Here is an 18,470-nt window from a genome sequence, read left to right on the forward strand (position 1 = left end):
GCTTTTTGTTTATAGGAAGAAAATTCCCTCGTACCATAAAAAGGGATCTCTTCATTCCATGAAGAGAGATCAGTGCCTCAGAGGAGGCTAGAATTAAGGCAAAGGCAGGCCTGTGTACACAGAGAGTAGCTCCGTGTTTCCCCACTTCTAAACAATAATGAATCATTTTAAATAACGCCCTGCTCCTGCAGTTTCTTATGTGAGTAGGGGCTTCCACTCAAGTTAGCAAGACCCTTCAGTAATAAGATCTCCTTGCTAGGAATAGGGCCCGAGAAATTTTTATATTTTCTACATATATGGCTATATGTATTTGCACACACACACACACACACGTACATATACACACACAAACATGCACACAGAGATTTATAAATTTATATATATGTATGTATATATGCAAAGAGACAAGACTGAAAACCATGTCAGACTTGGAACACTATCTGCTTGTCAGAACCATCTACTATCTACACAGTACATATTGAAATTCAACTTTAAGATTTTTTATTTTTATGTACAGTTAATTTTTTTTCTCTGGAAATAAAATATCTAAATACAGACAGACTGTAATGTTGTATATGTATAGCTTTCAACAATACTTTAGCTGAATAAATGCTTTGTACATAGTTCTGTCTTTTAATGGAGTTTACAGCTACATTGATAAAATGGATTCCTCATTTCCTTGATTGTTTTTAACCAATAACAAGCAGAGAGACAATTACAAGTTAATATTAATAAGCAGCTCAAATAACACCGGTTAAATTATGTACAATACAAACCATTCATACAAATGAAGACTAGGATATTGAATTTGTTACAATATTTTGTAATAAAGATAAGACAGCCACTTATAACTTACATGTTCTCCACCAGGTATTTTCCTTCTTAGAGATCAGTTGGAGAGTTTTTAAGTAGCTTAGCTGGCCTAAACTCAACCAGGTTTAAAGAATCAGAGCTTAAAGAGTCAGAGAAACAGGAAATCAGAACGTCTGCCCACATGTAAATTCCAAATGTTTGCCCATCTTTACTAGTAACAGGCTCTCTCCATGGAAAAAGAGCCACCTAACACCACCTCGAATGTGCCTACTGTATGCTGGGAAAAAGTCACAATGCTTTGCTGTGTTCATACAATAAGGAATACTGAACTCTAGACACACATTTTTCCCATTTTAACAAGTATTTACTCCTACAGTATTATTTACCAGTACAGCTACTCCAAGCAGTAGAATGCATGAGTGGGGATTATTGATTGGTGTGTACTCAAAGGACTTTCAAAGAGATTTCCATAACAGTCTCTGTTAGAAACCATTCTCTGTCTAGTTAATCCATTTTGCTTGATGATAGGTTATCCTGAAACCAGACAATGAAAGCTCTCTTAACAGGAATCTCAACAGATGTGAGCTGAAAAGAGTGTGTGTCTCTGTGTATGTGTATGGTTTTATTTCAAATCCATAGTGATTTACAACTAGATTGATACATGGAGCTGACTGGGCAAAAATTACATTAGATTGTTTTCCACTAACATATTTGCAGCCATTTGACATCAGCAGCAGCGGGTAGACACATTCCAGGCAATAGATGTGGCCTTCCTCCTCGAGGTTACAGCCCGGTCATATGACCTCTTTTATTCCCCAGGCATCAGTCTCAGACACATGTTGGTCCTCATCCTGATGGGAAGTAGGGTGTGTCACTGTGGTAGTTGTAATCAGGACACACCTTCTGTACTAGTTTATAATCTGTACTATAAAAGGAAATGTAAATACAGATTACTTTAAAGGGCTTGGAGCAGAGCCATGACACGTGGCTCTGGGTCTGCTCCTGATAACAGGTTTTTGAAGGGTCATAGTTGCAGAGTGTGTTCTTCGTAGCCTTGTCAACCTTTTCGTACTCAATTCGACAGTTAAAGGACTTGGAATCTTTGGCATCAATCACCGTCTGTTGTGCCAAGTCAAATTCCACTATTTTTGTAGGGGGCACTAGGCTCACAGATACATTCCCTTGACCAGTGGAGTTATGCCTGAAGTAAACACTAAACGTCCCATTGCCATGGTCAACGATTTTCCCTGTTATTAACAGATTTAGCTTCACAGTCTTGATGTTGGAATGAAAATCGCCCCAGCCAAACATTTTCTTAAATTTCCCAGTCTTGACGATGGGTCGTCTTTTTGCTCTGGGCCGAGGCTCTTGCAGGTCTGTGGAGTTCCTCAGCCAGTCCCAGAGATCTTGCTCGGAATAAGTTTCTGGGGCATCGTATCGCAGGTCCAAATCTGTATCATTTTCCTTTCCACGAAAAGTCTGTGACAGCAGTCGGCTGATGGACAAGTCTTTGCTACTTTCTGTCCATATGTGCTTTAGTGTGGATTTGGAGCTTCCTGATTTTAGAAGTTCTGTTTTTCCTCCATTTGTTAAATTTGCACAGGTAACCTGAAAAAGAATAGAAGGGAAGAAGAAAGAAAGGATATATTGAGATACGTAATACAAAACCCATCATTCCCACCTGAGACCAAAATGGTCAGATTTCAAAATCATAGGGAATTTTTTTTTTTTAAAAATTAAATTATATCTTTGTACTCAGTAAAACAAAACAGAAACGTTTATTTTCCTCTTCCTTCCACGTAGTTATTACTTAATTCTCCTTTGCCAGTCTTTTACACTGGCCTTTAGATTTAATCCCAGCCATTCACTTTATTCTTCAGCCTGAAAGCTACTTCTGCCTTGATGCCTGTAAGTGATGAGTATGTAATGAAATACTGCAAGAACTAAGGTACACAGCCATGTCATCCTCCAGTCTGTACATGGCTTTCACTGGCCATTTCTCTTCTCAGAGTGAAGTACTCTTGTTTGAATGTTCTCTCTGCAGAGTGACTGTGTCTTCCACCATCAGTCACATTCATTTATTTTTGCTGCCGCTGGAGCCCACTATGAGGGTGCTGTCTTGGTGGTGCCAGCCTGACCATGCTCAGAGTCCATGTCATTATAAATCTAATAATAGTAATATAATTTCCCTACTCTTTTTAAGAGTACATATTGGTCTGTGTTCTTGATTGGGACCTTCAGTCACAGCTACAATATAAATAATAGAATAATGAAAATTTTAATAAGTTTTGTGTTGACAGCTGTACATACTGTGTGCTGTACCTCAATTAATGCAAGAGGAGTCACAGTCTTTTATAGTCCCTTACAGATTAGTTACCGATTTGCCTTGTCTGTATCTAGTATGACATGCATTATTCCTTCCCCACTTCACTTCTTTTTTCACACCTTCCTCCCCAAACCAAAAAGTGATCTGTGCAAGACAGAAAGCCATTTGTGTGTTTACAAGAAAAATAGGGCCACCAATTTAAAAGTTGTAATAAAAAAATCCTGCAAAATCACATTTTTAAAAAAGACAAAATCTTGCACCAAGTTCCTACAAAATCATAAACTTCAGACATAGATTTTCACAGAATTTAGTGTCAGAGCAATTTCTCTTATTTATATTTTTTCTCTTTGCCTTAATTGCATGGAAAACAGAGAACAGATGCAGCCTCGCAGCTGTCTAACATGCAGCACTGGTAGAGAGCTCTGATGGAGCGTAGCAGGGAGGGCTGGAATTGACAGGGGGCAGCGGATGGATGGGAAGGGACCCTTAGTCCCATTCCCCCTAAAAATTCACACCAGACACACTGCCACATTTTGTAACATTTGGACTGCTCTGAAGAGGCCATCAAGCTTCTTATTTCCCTTTTCATGGCTACATAGGAGATTCTGAATATGCCTGTTTTATTCCTCTGTGTTCCAGCACTGATTTACGTGCTCCGATCATACTTGCAGTTATATCCTTCTCTTCACTTAAAAATGAATTGAGTATATTCCCAACCCAGGAAATCCATTGGAAACCAGCTAGTATTTAAATCATGGTCCCTCCCTACTGGTACAACTGGAGGTATATGTCACAGAGGATATCTATCACAGCATGGCCTTTTCATTTCCTAACAATCATGGAATTGAAGCATGCTTTCATTAACTTCAGTACTTTTCAAGGTCAGCTGAAGGCACATACATAAAGTCAGTCTAAATTGTCTTAATACACTGATCACATAGGAGGTATGCCCCCAGCCTTTTACAGTAAACAAATAGGTAAATAAATCTGTCGCATCCCACACTATACCTCCCCAGTGCATTTCAGGTTGGTGGGCCAATAAGCATAACAGATAAAATACGGGTTTTATTTAGGATTGTGCCAAAGAGATTACTTCCTCTTTTTCTGAATGGAAGGAAGGATTAAAACACAGACTAGCATTTTGATAGCCAGTTTGTAGCTGCATCTTAGCATCAACACAGTGAGCCAGGAGAGAAGCTGTAATGAAATGCACTGATGGTGCGCTGGTTAATGAAGCAGCAATGAAGATGTCACAGGGAGAGAGAAAGAGACTCAGAATATAATTTTGCTGTGGCATATGGGGAAGGAGTGCAAAATAAGAAGAGAAATGTGGTTAAGAGGAAAAATGTGCCTGTCTAGCATGAATCTGTCAACCTGCTATGAATCTAAGCAGTTAGCTAGCAGATCTAGTATACCTGCAATCTGTAGGTAGGATACAGATTGCTTACCACTATATTTTTCTTTGCTCACAGCTTTTTTTTTCCTTTGTTTTCCCTTCTGCATCCAATGATTTACATTTCATAAGATTACACTACAAGTTCCATGTAACAAGATGTAACCGTATAAAAACCTTTTAAAGGGAAAGTCTCTTTTTTTCAGATGGATAAAACTGAAGACCAAGGAAAGGAAGCAGGTATTTTCTGAAATAGTTGCTGACTGATCCAATACATGTGGTTTTTTGAAAGCCAGTATATTTCATGGAAATGGATGATTCAGATTCCATGCATGCTATACTGCTTCATACCTGATCTAACAAATACAATTGATTGTTACTGTCATCGATTTTGTAATACCTAGAAGACTTCTGGTCATGCAGTTAGCCCCGAGACCTCTGTTTGTGATTTTCAGTGTGGGTAACTGGCTGCATTCATGATTAAAGGCCTGAACCTGCCCTCCCTAGTCAAGTGTCTATGTAAGCACTAGAAAAAACAGCCCACAAGGGTTAATAAAAAAGCTCTAGAATTCATTGTTCTTCACTAACATTTTCCAGCCAACTGCCTTTTCATATACTGTTAGTATACTATGGGCTATAGAAAGTAGCTATATGTATCCTCAGAGACTCACACACCCAATAATACAGAGCATTGCTGTGTGATAGAATTTCTGCAAATGCAGCAGTTATTTTCACATGAACTAATCCACAATTTTCTTCCGTCTCTCTTCCTTCCAGCCACAAGGCTGCAATAATACAGGAAAGATGATGCAAATCCATGAGATTTGTAGTAGTGTGAAAACTAGCTTACTGAAACATAGACCTATTTTAGCAGTGCATGAAAAAAGAGCCAATTTAAAATGGCTAATGGAGGGCTAAAATACTGAGCAGCCCAAATTCTGTGGTGGCTTTTTTGTCCTCTTGCTTGAGTCTATTTGCATATAATTCAGAAACTTGCGTACTCTGCCTTATCAGTTGGTTCACTATAACCAGAGTTGCCACCTTTTCCACAGCCAAGTGCCACTCCTAGACAAAACACTGAAAAGTTTGGCCCACTTGTACTTGGCCTAGCTAAGATAGAGTTAATTTTCTTCAAAGCAGCTCATATGATGCTGTGGTTTAGATTTTTGACCCAAACCCTAGTAACCCTAGTTAAAACTCTTGCTGAACAGTGTTTGCACACCATCAAGGCCTTCTCTGTTTCCCTCTCAGACCCTCAAGCGAATAGATTGGGGAGGTACACAATAGGTTGGGAGGAGACACAACTGAGAAGATGACCTGAACCAACCAAAGAGATATTCCATACCATATAACATCATGCTTAGCAATTAAAAGGAAAAGAGAGGGGTTTAGGGGAACTTAGTCATCTTTTGCTCAGGAACTGTCTGGGCATCGCTCTACCCATCGGAGGTGGTGAGTGTTGCTTTTGCCTCACTTGTTTTGTTTTGTTTTCTTCTCTCTTCTTCCATTTATCCTTCACTTATTAAACTCATTTTTATCTTGACCCCCAAATTGTCTTGCTTTTATTCTTCCTTTCCTCTTCCCCTGTCCCACTGGGGAAGTGGGGGAAGTAAGCAAGCAGCTGTGTGGTGCTGAGCTGCCCACCGGGGTTAACCCACAACACCACTACAGTGCAATATATCAATGTTGCAAAAGGGCTGAGGAAGGGGATTTCCTCCGTGACTACATAGCTAGAAGTAGTTTTGAATGATTATGATGTCAGCAGTGTCCATACAGAACAATAGTAAGGAGCAAAAAGATTTAGAAATGCTTAGCCAATACTACAAATGTCAGTGGAGAAGCACTCAGTAAGCACAGCAGACTGACCTTTTTGTTCCGGTCTTGTACTTTTAATGGAAAGTACGAATTTCCACTACCTGGTAAAGTTTACTGATAACAAAAAGGTACCAGGAGCTGACTGCCTGGTAACTCATTTCCAATAGATAATGACAAATTGTTATTCCACTTCTTCTGCTTCTAGGAAGGAGCAGGCCCAGTGGTTTCACTGGGCACAATATCCCAAAGTGTCATTAAAAAAGACACGGGAATTGATCTGTAATTCAGTTTTTACTCCATTAAAATAGAATACTCCATTCATTCTGTATCCTCCTTTTTGAGAGTGAAGAATTTTTTATGATGATGTTTAACACCATTGAATGTATTTTAATGAATATGTGTAGTTCATTTAGGACTTCCTAAAGGATAGGCAGTTTATTTGTCTCAGAAATTTCTGAGTTCTCTTTCAAGACACTGAGCCCTGAACGCTTTGTCAGGTCAAACCTGAATATTTGAGGCAGAGAAAACAGAGTTGGAAAGGGATCTCGGGAAGCCATGAAGTCCTGAAGTGGTGATTTAGGCCCTCTTCTCAGTGTAAAATCAACCATAGGTATATTAACATTAATTTAAGACTGATCAATTTGAGATTTAAAAAAATAGTTGTTCAAAGAGGTACAGAATGCCTCTTGATTTTTCACTCTTTTCCTTTTATTCTAGCTCTATTACAGTTCATTACCTATAATTACAGTATTGGTTTAGAAATTATGTATTTATTCCTCTGAATGTATGACTACTTGAGGGCAAATGAAAATGTAAACAAACAATCTAATACTCAGGGTAGAAAATCTCTCTCTTCAGGTAAATAACTAATCAAAACCAAGATTGTTTTTGCTGGCATAGCACTGTAAGAATTTGGCAGCACTGTGTTTGCATATGCTCTGTATAAAAGAATTCAGAATTTTCTTTCCTTGGTCTGATATCTCAGATACAGCATGGGTAGGAGAGTACTGATGGACATAACTATAAGCTGGACCATCATCAAGGCAGGACAGCACGCAGAAAATCGCTGGATTCAGTTTCCTCATATTAATCCTGTTTATGCAATGGGTGGAGGAAAATCTGGACCTAGTTTACTGTTCTACTTTGATCAATTTTTCTTCCTATACCTTTCTACACACTGCACAAAGTTACTAGTGGCATGGAAATATTTTATTCAGTGAATAATTTCCAGACAAGTCAAAACCAATATTCTACAGAAATTTGACCATAAACAAAGAAACTGAGAATGAAAGTTAATGGAGATATGATTATAACAGGAGGTGTAAAACACAGTGAAGGACTTGTACCTGTTACAAACTGACACTTTGGAAAGGGAGGACAAACCCGGAAAACCACACACATTCATATTTCTCAGAAACAGACCTCTCGGGTTTTAACTTACAACCTTTTTTCTACATGACATGAAAAGAATAAGGATGTGGATTGGTCCATCAAAAAATGCGAACTCAGATGAATCTGACAAATGGAACAGTAAATCCTGATCTACTGTGTCAAATGAGAACACAAAAATGGCTATGCAGGATCAAACCAAAGACTCATTTAGAAAAACGTACTGTCTCCAATAGCAGCTATAAGAGATGCCTGGAGAAGAGCAAGAACATGGCAAGCATATGATAGTCCCCTAATTTCTTCCCAGCTGTCAAATATTTCTTGTTTCCTCTGCTAGATATTGCTTCTGTACATGTTTTCCATTTCAGTAACACTCAGTAGACTGCTCTTCTGTGCATTTGTCCAATCTGACCGTTTGTAAACTTTTAACCTCCATAGCATCCTTCAGCAATGAGTTCCACAGCTCTATTCCCTTTTATTGTATTCCCTGGCTCCTGCCATCTTCTTTGGAGAATGCTTCATTCTCCAGATGGAAAATTCAGTCTCTATCCAAATTTCCCAAGTTCCTCCTTACTTTTCTTTGCTGCTACACTTTACATATTTTTTCTACAAATATCAGTGAGTGGAAAATTTGATGATTTCTAGCTACATAAAGAAGCCCACCAGTACATGCCTCAGCTATATCTATTCATAGTAGTAAACAAATATTGATCACTTTTCCAGCCTTGAGTACCAGCTTCCTGGGTCACACGAATAATCCTTTGTATGGAAGCAATTCTGTACATATACCTTTGAATTTCCTTTTGTCCTTCTCTGAAGTCTCCTCAGTTCTACTCCCAGTTCTAGCTTTAAGATCAGGAGACCAGAATGGTACACGGTGTTCAAGATGTGGCAGAACCATGCTCTTGTATGGTGGCAAATGGCCTTCTATTATTTGTTCACTCTTTTTTTCTGTACTAATTCATAATATTTTATTTGGTTTTGATCACTAATGAGCACTGAACTGATGCTTGCATGGAACTATCACAACCCTAAAATCTCAATCCTATTTCTATATGAAGCTGGGATTTATTTTTTCCCCATGCGTTTCACATTACAGTCACTACTGCAGAATTTCATTCCTTAATTTGCTGCCTATTTACTAATTCTGATAAGATCTTTCTGCCATTCCTCACTGTTGGCTTTTATCTTTTCTACTCTGAAATATTTTGTCATCAACAAACTTTCTCACTCACCTTTACCAGGTCATTTACAAATATATTGAACAGCAGAGATCCTTGCACAGAGCCCTGCAGAATTCATATTGTGACCTCCTTCCATTACTGACCATAGAAAAAGAAGCATCTGAAGCTTTCAACAATATTTTGTAAAGTAATCACGTGGGATCATTCCCAAGTTTAAGCATAACAAAATAGAATTTTTTGTCACAGAGGGAAGGTAAAATTTTTTTACTGTCTCTAAGTTAGGAAATTGAACTTAATATACAGTTACTGAAATTTTTGTGTAGATCTACCTTAGGATTCATAAAAATCAGCTTAATATTATCAACTGTGCTCAGCTCAGCTTTAAATTCTGTATTTTTCTTGTTTTAATCTATGAGCTATTGTGCTTGTTCCGAATGGCCCTTTTTAGAAAGAAAATGTGGCTACCTGAGTTTTTTCGTCATTCACACAACAGAGGTTATGCAAGACCAGAAGCTGATATAAATTCAGCTGACAACAACTGATATAAATTCAGTGAAATTTAACATCATTGAAATTAGAGTGCCTATATCAGTTGATATCTGTTTGAGATCTGACTAAGAATCAAAGGCTAATTAGAAAATTTGTACCCACAGAAAGATGAGGGCACTAATAAAACAGTAAAGACACTGCTTTGTTTAGAGACATTATAATTCTTAATAGTTGTTGATCATAAAATATCAAGATATTGCAGTGGGCTGTTCTGCAAAAGAAAAATAACTAGCTCAAGTTACAGTTTTACAGTGCTCTTCTACACAATGTTAAGTTGCCTGTTATAAATAAGTCTGAAAACTTGCAAGTCTCCAATAATTTTCAGGAAATGCAAAGTGATAAAGCACCTTCAGTGGTTGGTTTCCAATGACAATACTTAAGAATTACCATGTCAAATTTTGCTTTAGAGTCTCATTTCCTCTCCCTTGCATTCATGCTGACTGTGGGCTAATCTGTGACACTGTCACAAGTCCTGTGAATGGTAACAGACTGATGAAAGAAAGTGGCAGCCTGCCACCATATGTTAGGAAAGAGTCAGAACATGTTCTGTGCCAGCCCAGTCCATGATCTAGGGTGGGAATCACCTCACTGATCACCTCATTCACCTGGAATTCAGGTCTTACATCTAAACTATTCATCTAGGCTTATTCCATAATCAATGGAGAGAGAGAAACAGAATGAAGTACCTCCTCTATCTCCATGAGGTATTGATGAACCTTCAAGGATTGAATAAATGCTCTTCACTAGATGCCTAAGGGTAAGCAAGAAAAATCTGACTTATGGTGCATAGTTTGCCCTGAAAAGAACACCACGGAGAGAACACAAAGGCTGCAGGCTGGAAGCAGGACAATGATTGTTCTATCTAAATGCTTTCTGAAATGCTTTAGTCATGTCCAAGTTCACTGCTCCCTATACATCTGTAAGCACGCTCAAGCTAGTGCTGTGTTATACAGCAAGGTGTGCAGACTTGCTAGTATTGCTCCTCCTTTTAGATATACAAAATTTCCCATCTGGAGATTTCCTTTCAGAAACAGTGTAGTTTTGTACCTATTCTGTTATCTTTTGGGTTTGATTTAATCATACAACTAATTTTCACAGGTATTTAGAATCTGAAAAACTAATCTTCTTGAGCCTGTTTTGTTCACTAGGGACTACAAAAATGTTTAGTAGGCAGGCTTTCAAAAAGTATTTCGTCATCTAAAGACAGATAGGCACTTGAAATCAATCAGACTTAGATTGTAATTATGGAGACCTTTCTTCTGGTAACAGTGCCCTAACTGATATTTTTCTCTTTCTCCTTTTTTTCTCTGCTTCACTCTGCCAGGGCTGCCCTCTCAGCTGTGGTAGTACAGTTCTTTGTAAGAACCCATGACTTCCTTTTCCTTTCACAAACTTTCAGAGTGGAAATCAGACTCAGAATTAAACATCCAGGCTCCTCTAGGTGCCTGGAGAAGACTGGGAACTTTGAACCAGGAACCAAAACCACAGATCGATGGCAGGAAGTGATGAACAGCCAGTCCTAAGAAATGTTCCACCCTTTTTCTGGAAAGCAGGGATGAAGACAGACGCTGCTGTCACTCTTGTCTTTCAAAGAAGGAATCTCATTGTTTTTCCTTCAAAGATGTAGCTCATAGAGAAAAAGGAAGTGATTGCCATTGTCTATTGAGAACATTGGCAAATCAAACCAAAAGCCCGTGTAGTCATGTACCATGTATCCAACAATGGCTAAAAGTTGCTTTTTGTCAAAGAATCCAAAATCAGGGAAAGAATATACTACTTTTACCAGAAAATCTTTCCCATCTTCAAGCCTGTGCAGATCAAAGACTTCTTAAGTTGGATTTGTGGCTATGAATTTAATAACATTCAACAAATATCACTTACAAGAACTTGCCTGTTTCTCTCTGAAACTTGCAGCATCTGAAACACCCTGTGACCAGTAGTTCCACCTCTTAACTTCAGACTGGCTGAGTTTGTTCTCCTCCTGTTTGTTTTGAACAAGTCACCTCCTAGCTTCATGATGCCACCTAAATTCTTGTCCAGCAGGCCACAATAAAATCTAGCAAGGCAGCAGCGTTTTTCCTGGGGGGTTCAGGCAGAAGCTTGGTGCCTGGATGCTCAGGCCAGGCAAAGGTGTCAAAGTTTATGGCTGGCACTAGAGGAGCTTCCAGGTGAAAAAAAGGAGGTGTTGTCTGAGTTACAGGTCCTTCCAGAACTAGGCAGCTCCAAAGTGGTAGTCAAAGAGCAGCGTAAAACTGCAGGTTTGGAATACATAGAAAATGCATGGACTCTCTCAGCGCATTTTATGGGCCAAATCCTGACCCACCACTAATGTCGATTGTAAAAATCCTAGAGGAGCAGAAGGATGAACATAGTGTGGTATTATATAGCTTGTTTTCATTTTCTTGCCTAGTTAAGTCAGAATGGAAGGTTTGTAAAACATCATTTCTCTTTCAATTTAGAAAACCTTCTACTATCCCATATAACAGTCTGTGAACTGAAGGTCCAAATGAGTTACAATATGCTGTGAAAATCTTCACATTACAATTTTACAGCTTTCTGGTTTTTACCTTAGAAGTGCAGGAATTCAGCCCAAATATTTCTAATGGTGGAGATGCAAGTGAATTTATAAAGATTTGGAAAAGGATTGAAATACAACTGTATGAAATATCCTATTAACTCTTGCCCTACGTTTACATTTTCAGAAAGAATTTAAACTAAACTCTTGAAGCCCGCTGCCTATGTTGTCATTAAAGATTTTTTACTTCAGTGGATTACGACTTTTGAAAATTCACCCCATCTCTGTTCAGCAGGGGATTAAACTTCCATGGAATAAATTAAAGTGGGTTAAAAATGTCTAACAGAGTTTTAAGACCCCTGTATTATGCCACTATCACAGAGTGCTGCTAACTTTGAAATGAAAGTCTAGCTAGGTAAATAAATTTTGTCAAGCATCTATTGTTCTCATTCCACATTCCTATAAGCCTTCTTTTATTAATATTGGCTTGCCATTTTCTGCATACATGTAGAAAGTAATATTAAATAAAATTAGATTTTATATGAAAGGCCACAGAGTAACATTTCAATCAAAATTTGCACTGTAGTTTGCTTTATATATAACACACTGAAGAAAATGTCCATTTTCATATGGGTAGACATATCTTCTGAAGAAGATGAAAAAGTCTGTAATGTGTGATATCCCAGTACTATATAATGGACAAAGCCACTACGCACTATTAACATGCTTTGTTAGTATTAATCATTTTCTACATACAGTTTCCAATCATCCACTATTAATGTAAAGGTTTAATAAAACTAAAATACTCCCACATTTTACCCAAATAGTTTGTTGCTCATGTGTCTGATACCATATTTTTCCAAAGAAAAGCATTAGAATGTTGATACAGCTGAGTCACTTTCCACATAGCTATTCATGGGTGCACTCTAGAAACCTGAATTTGAACAAAGATGTCTTTTGAGGAGATTTAACTCCCACTGATTTTGGCAGACTCTACATTTCCACACAAAGAAATTGTGTATCTGTATGAGATGCTCGTGAAATACAAAAAAGGGTTTGCACAAGTATAAGAAATTCTATTGCAAAAGTATAGCTTTCTTTCATTAAAATTGCCTGTTGTTCATTATGAGTTATTCATTTATTACAAACAGCTGAATACTTCAGGAAAGGCATTTTAAAAGCACAGAGGAAGCCATTCCAAGGTTCAGTCCGAGTTTGGCATATCCCTGCTAACATTTATGCCTTCATCTTCACCTTATGCCCTTGCCAGATATGCCTACTGACTTCTCAGAAGTCTTCTGTGATCACAAAGAAGGTTTTCGTCTCTTTGAATTTCAACCAGAAGCGGTAATATATTCCCTTTCTAACTGTGTTTTTTTAATAGGCATTGATCATTCATTCATTCGGTCAATGGATATCAAAATCTATTAAAATCCATCTCTGAGGAAAGAGGTGTGTTTCTTTAATGTTGTTCTGGTAAGGAAGGGGAAGATTAAACAGATATTCTATTGCAAGGGTACTCAATTAATTTTTATTGAGATTTTCTCGGTGATTTTGTCAAGGTCTGCTAATTCTTACAGGGGTCTGCTCAGCAGTAAGCAGCACATGGGCACCAGCTCTGCTGGGCAAGCCAAGTGCTGCACATTGTTTTCCCGGCTATGACGTGTGCAAACATGTTGCAATGCTCCCAAAGTGCAGAGATGTCAAAGAAATATGGATTGTCCTATTGGAAACTAGGAGACACCACGTGTTACATATTTACAAGATCCAGGCAAAATTTATTCTTGATCCAAATCTGAACAGAGTTCTACCATCAGTGTAGATTTGCTCAGTTGGAACGTAGGGAGACCAAGTAGCCTCAGAAAAAGTATTACCCCCATCTGCTTACATAGCTGGTCTTTCTGTGACTCTGGACACAGGTATCACAAGAGACCTATTATGCCATTAAGAGGAATACAGTTACAGAGTACTAGAAGAGGATACCGTACACCAGTTTCTCTACCTTTTGTAAACTAGTAATGTCATTCAGTATGGTGCTTCTTTGTAGTGATTACCTCTGAACTTGCACAGACCAGTTTTTAGGTCTGTTGTACCTTTCTAAGTTGATCCATACAGACATTGCAAGGGAACCTAGCACAGCCAAACAAAACAGAATAGGATATTCAGCAGAAAATCAACATTGTCTGTGCCTGATAGTAGTCTTGTATTTTCTTCCTGCAATAGTATTACACCTAATTAAAAGTGAAAATTAATAGCCAGCAGGATTAATCAAATTCCATATGCAAATATCTGGCTCATGAGAGCCATGGTCCAATTGCTAGTACTATCACTAAGGTCATTAATTTAAATTGAGATGAGTTAAGAGTCCTTTGGGCATTGACACATAAGTTGAAGGAGGTTATTCATTGCTAAATTTTTCACACTGAAATGAAAAACTTAGGAAGAAAACATTTCTTCAGCACACCAATTTCTAGGATAATGAGCAGTGCTGCGAGCTTGTCTGTGGAGGACCATGAGTCCTCTCCTTTAACATACAGTAGTTCTGATACATTGCTTTAAATTCATATTAAGATGTACTGAAGCAAGTTGAATACAAGATAGTTCAAGATCTAGTAAGCTGACATCTTTGGGATTATTTTACGCCTGCTGACTTCTGCTGACCACCTTCAAATTACAGAAAGACTTTTCTTTTTTTAACCGAAACTTGAGTACCAGTTTCATAAACCCTTCAGAGACTTTTCTAGTCTTCAGAAAAGGTCCAAATGTTTCCAATTAACAAGAAATATTAACTCAACTTATAAACAGAAATACTGGAGCCCTAGGTCACTGGTTATACTAATGCAAATACAGTGCATTCTCAGTTTACCATCTCTTCAGCTTAGAAGTAGCTCCAGTGTTTTGATCCATTACTGCATTTCTAGGCAGGGTGACTAGAAGAAATGTAGTCTTTAAAGGCAAGTTATAATGGAGTGCCCTACACCTATGAACTTTCTCCAAATGCTGATAGTTGAAATATTTTAAGTTGCATAGTAACACAATGACTGCAGGGTAATAAAGCCGTGATGGCATTATACTACTTTTCCTACATAAAGAATAAAAACATAAAATTTATTATTCTGACCTTGTATTACAAGGACTTCTCAGGTATGTAAAAAAATTCAACTGGCCTATCAAAATGGACTTAGACTAAAGGGAAACCTGCAAAGCGTGGTTTCCAGAAATTTTTTGAAATTTAAAAAAAACACTGGAGTCCAAAAAATTAGGCTGGAATCCTTATAAGTTTGGGCTTTAATATTTACTCAACAGCATGTTTTTATATTCTTAAAGTATAAGAAATTCAGGGTTCAGGGAGAATCAGGCATTATTAGTCCCAAATCTGCATGAGTCAAGAAATGCAGTGGTACTGAAAATGGACAGAGAAACAGGAACTTTTCATACCAAGTTCTAGAAAGCCTTCATCTTTTTTGTCTGATACTTGTAGTCCATTCTGCTTTGACCTCAGACTCTTCCGAGCATCACCACCTTGACCGCACAGAATTATTTGGGCCAATTCTATCTGCAGTTCCATTCGTACAGCCTCCTGCATGAACAGGATTTCAATGGAGTGATTCAGACAGGAATTAAGTTCTTTGCCTTTCAAAGAATAAACATTTCTCCAAAGACAGGTCAAGATCACCGTATATTAATATATTCCTATGTCTGCCCAAAAAAGCAAATAACTTTTTTCCGTTGTCTCATCCTCTGTATCTGTGTGGCTGAGCAGCAGCACAAAACAATTTAACCTTAGCAAGCAAATTTCGTTTGTTACCTGCCAAATGCTGATACAAAAGATAACTATGAAAAAGCAATAAAATCCTCATTCTAAGGCAATAGGTAACATGCCTTTGCTATAATATACTTGCTAAATAACATTCAATGAACGCATAAAAGCATTTAATTTAAATATAAATGCTTAACGGTTCCATTTTTCAGGGAGTAAATGACACTTTTACTTGTGTTTCTTTGAAATGCATTTGCAGAATAGACATCCTTTCAAAACCCACAGTTAGTGTTATATATTATTATTACTACTGCAATGCTCACGGACCACCCTGTGGTCAGGGATAGTGTGTACTAGAAACTAAACATATATAGTCACTGCCCTAGAGAGCTTTCTCATTGAAACAAATTTGGCAAAGGCAAAGCTAAAAGAAGAAATATTGGTGATGTCCTAACTTGATTGCAGAGCTAAGAGTTATTACAAATCTCTGGACTTTTCTTTCCAGTGTCATATCCAGGATGTCCCAAAAAAGGTTAATTCGAACAACTGGCTGAGATACAAAATGCCACTAGCTGTTTTAAAAATTATGCCAGCTCAAGGAAAAAAAGTCAGCTCAGAAGTGAGTTGTGTTATTGAACTCACGAAGCCCATGTCATCAAGAAGCCTGAAAACCACTTGCAGAGCATTAAGAGGTCCCAGTTTTCTCCAGGAGCAGGGACACCTGCCCTCAGTAGTGAGAAATGTTTGACTTGTTCCTCCGATAAAAATGATAGTGAAAGTAATCATACAAATATAATCTGTCTTCCAAACTGTGAATCCCTCAATTCCCCCTTTATCCTTCAGCTGTCAGTCCACAGCAGCTCTGGGTAGTCCATCAGCTATCTAGTGAATAACAAGAATATTTTCCATTGTTTTAAATTTACTTAATAAAATTCTAATTATATAATTTTTATAAACTTACTGGAAACCAGCAACATCTTACTCACCTTATTCAAGCTATTAGCTTTTTAGAGTGTTTTCTTTCTTAGTTTGCTTTATAGATAACTAAGACAAGGGACTGTAGGGCAGCAAGAAAAGTCCAGCTGGTACTTGTTACAAGATCCTTTAAGCATTTTATCCACCCACTGAAAATTTTTTGTGCATTCATCTTACAGATTTCATTGCTAAAATATGAAAGCATTTTCATCTCGTGGAATCCAGTAATATCCTGGATTAATGAATAGAATAGATTTTCTGGTAATTTCAGAACAGTTTTTCCACGGAGAACAGCATATACACAGATTTGGTCTAAAAGACATCATGTTTACAAGAAAGACATTCGGTCACTCACCAGTTGCAGGATAGTACAGGAACATCAAGCTTTGGAATTTACAGTTTTGCTATACCATAGTAGTAACCCTAACAAAATGCCTGAAGCCTAAGCCCCAACCCGAAACCCTAACTCCTCTTCTAATCCCCTAACATTCAACCTCTCACCTAACCCTAACGCTAACCTGTTTGGTGCCCAAGAAGTAGAAGAAGGGCAGGAGTTGTATGAATAATGCACATAATTTAGCTATGATATACTTTCTCTGAAACTACTTGTGCATTTTCAAGTATGATCATGTACTTTGAGTAATGCAGAATCAGATCCTTTGCCAGCTTCATTGACTACCACTTAACTAATTTTTCAGCAGATCCATGTCAGATTAATCCAGCTGAGGATCGACCATATATATTTAAAATTATTAAAAACATGTAAGTTTTAAATTGCAGGTTCTTCTGCATTCAGAGCACTTAAAGTAATCTTCAGCTATATTTGTGGTCCAAAAAATGATTTGATATCACTCAGCATGAAAGATTTCCAAATATCAACAGAACTCAAAAAGCTCATGCAGAGAGACTGCAATTTTCCAGCTTGTCCTTCAGTCCAAAAATGGCAGTACTTTTTGTTATGGGGAATAGCAGTAAGGGCTGCAAGGCAGTCTCTGTGCCTGTTCAATTACTGCCCATTCTAATCAGATTGCCAGCAAGGGATTATTAGGAATTTGGTGTTTATGATGTAAAATATCTACTAGGAATTGGATTTTGATCATCGCTTCCTTTTACATCTGTTTCCCACTAACCGATGGAACAAAAGAGTGTTAATCAATCTTGACCTTTCCTGGATTTGAACTAGTAACTTAATTGCTAATCCCTACTGAGGGACTCTGAAGTACACTATAGAGCCCCTGAGGCATTGCAGCTTGACCCCCTCTGTTCAACATTGGTTTTAACCAACAACATTACCAAGAACATGCTCAGACTTGACAATGTTAATTACAGCTTTGGCCATAGTTTCCAGATGAAGTATAGATGAAACTGTCTAACTAGAAACATTAAAAATATCTGCCGAGTTCTAAGTGATTCTACACTTAGAATCAAAAAGTATCTCCAGCCAAGAAGATCTTGCAGACTCACTTTACTGCACTGTCAGTTTGCTCCTAAGAAATGCCCAACTCCTGGCAATTAGAATTCTCAAGGGGCTGGATGAAAATCTGTTAGTTTTGGCTTGTTTCAAAATCTTTCCCCAGATGGTAATATAATTCCAAACCAGCTGAAATTCACTTTGTGTTGAATTTCATTGTAAAAAGGATCATACAGCAAAGAGATGAACAAAAGGTTTTCCCCTCCTCAAATTTCAAGCTACAGCATGAAGAGCATTTTCTTTGAGGTTTTTTACTGAATATGATTAGCTTATTCTAAGT

The 18,470-nt window shown here is 37.8% G+C and overlaps 1 protein-coding gene across 1 annotated transcript in view; it reads right to left on the bottom strand.

The window, feature by feature from the left end:
* Positions 1–480: 480 nt before the first annotated feature.
* NXPH1 (neurexophilin 1) overlaps positions 481–18,470 on the bottom strand; it is a 144,345-nt gene continuing 126,355 nt past the window's right edge. The window contains exon 3 of the mRNA XM_075140778.1: positions 481–2,421. Within this exon, the coding sequence (XP_074996879.1) occupies positions 1,660–2,421 (762 nt within the window). The 3' untranslated portion in view covers positions 481–1,659. The remainder of the gene's footprint in view (positions 2,422–18,470) is intronic.

The sequence above is a fragment of the Calonectris borealis genome, chromosome 2, assembly GCF_964195595.1.
Source record: "Calonectris borealis chromosome 2, bCalBor7.hap1.2, whole genome shotgun sequence".
Classification (NCBI taxonomy): Eukaryota; Metazoa; Chordata; class Aves; order Procellariiformes; family Procellariidae; genus Calonectris; species Calonectris borealis.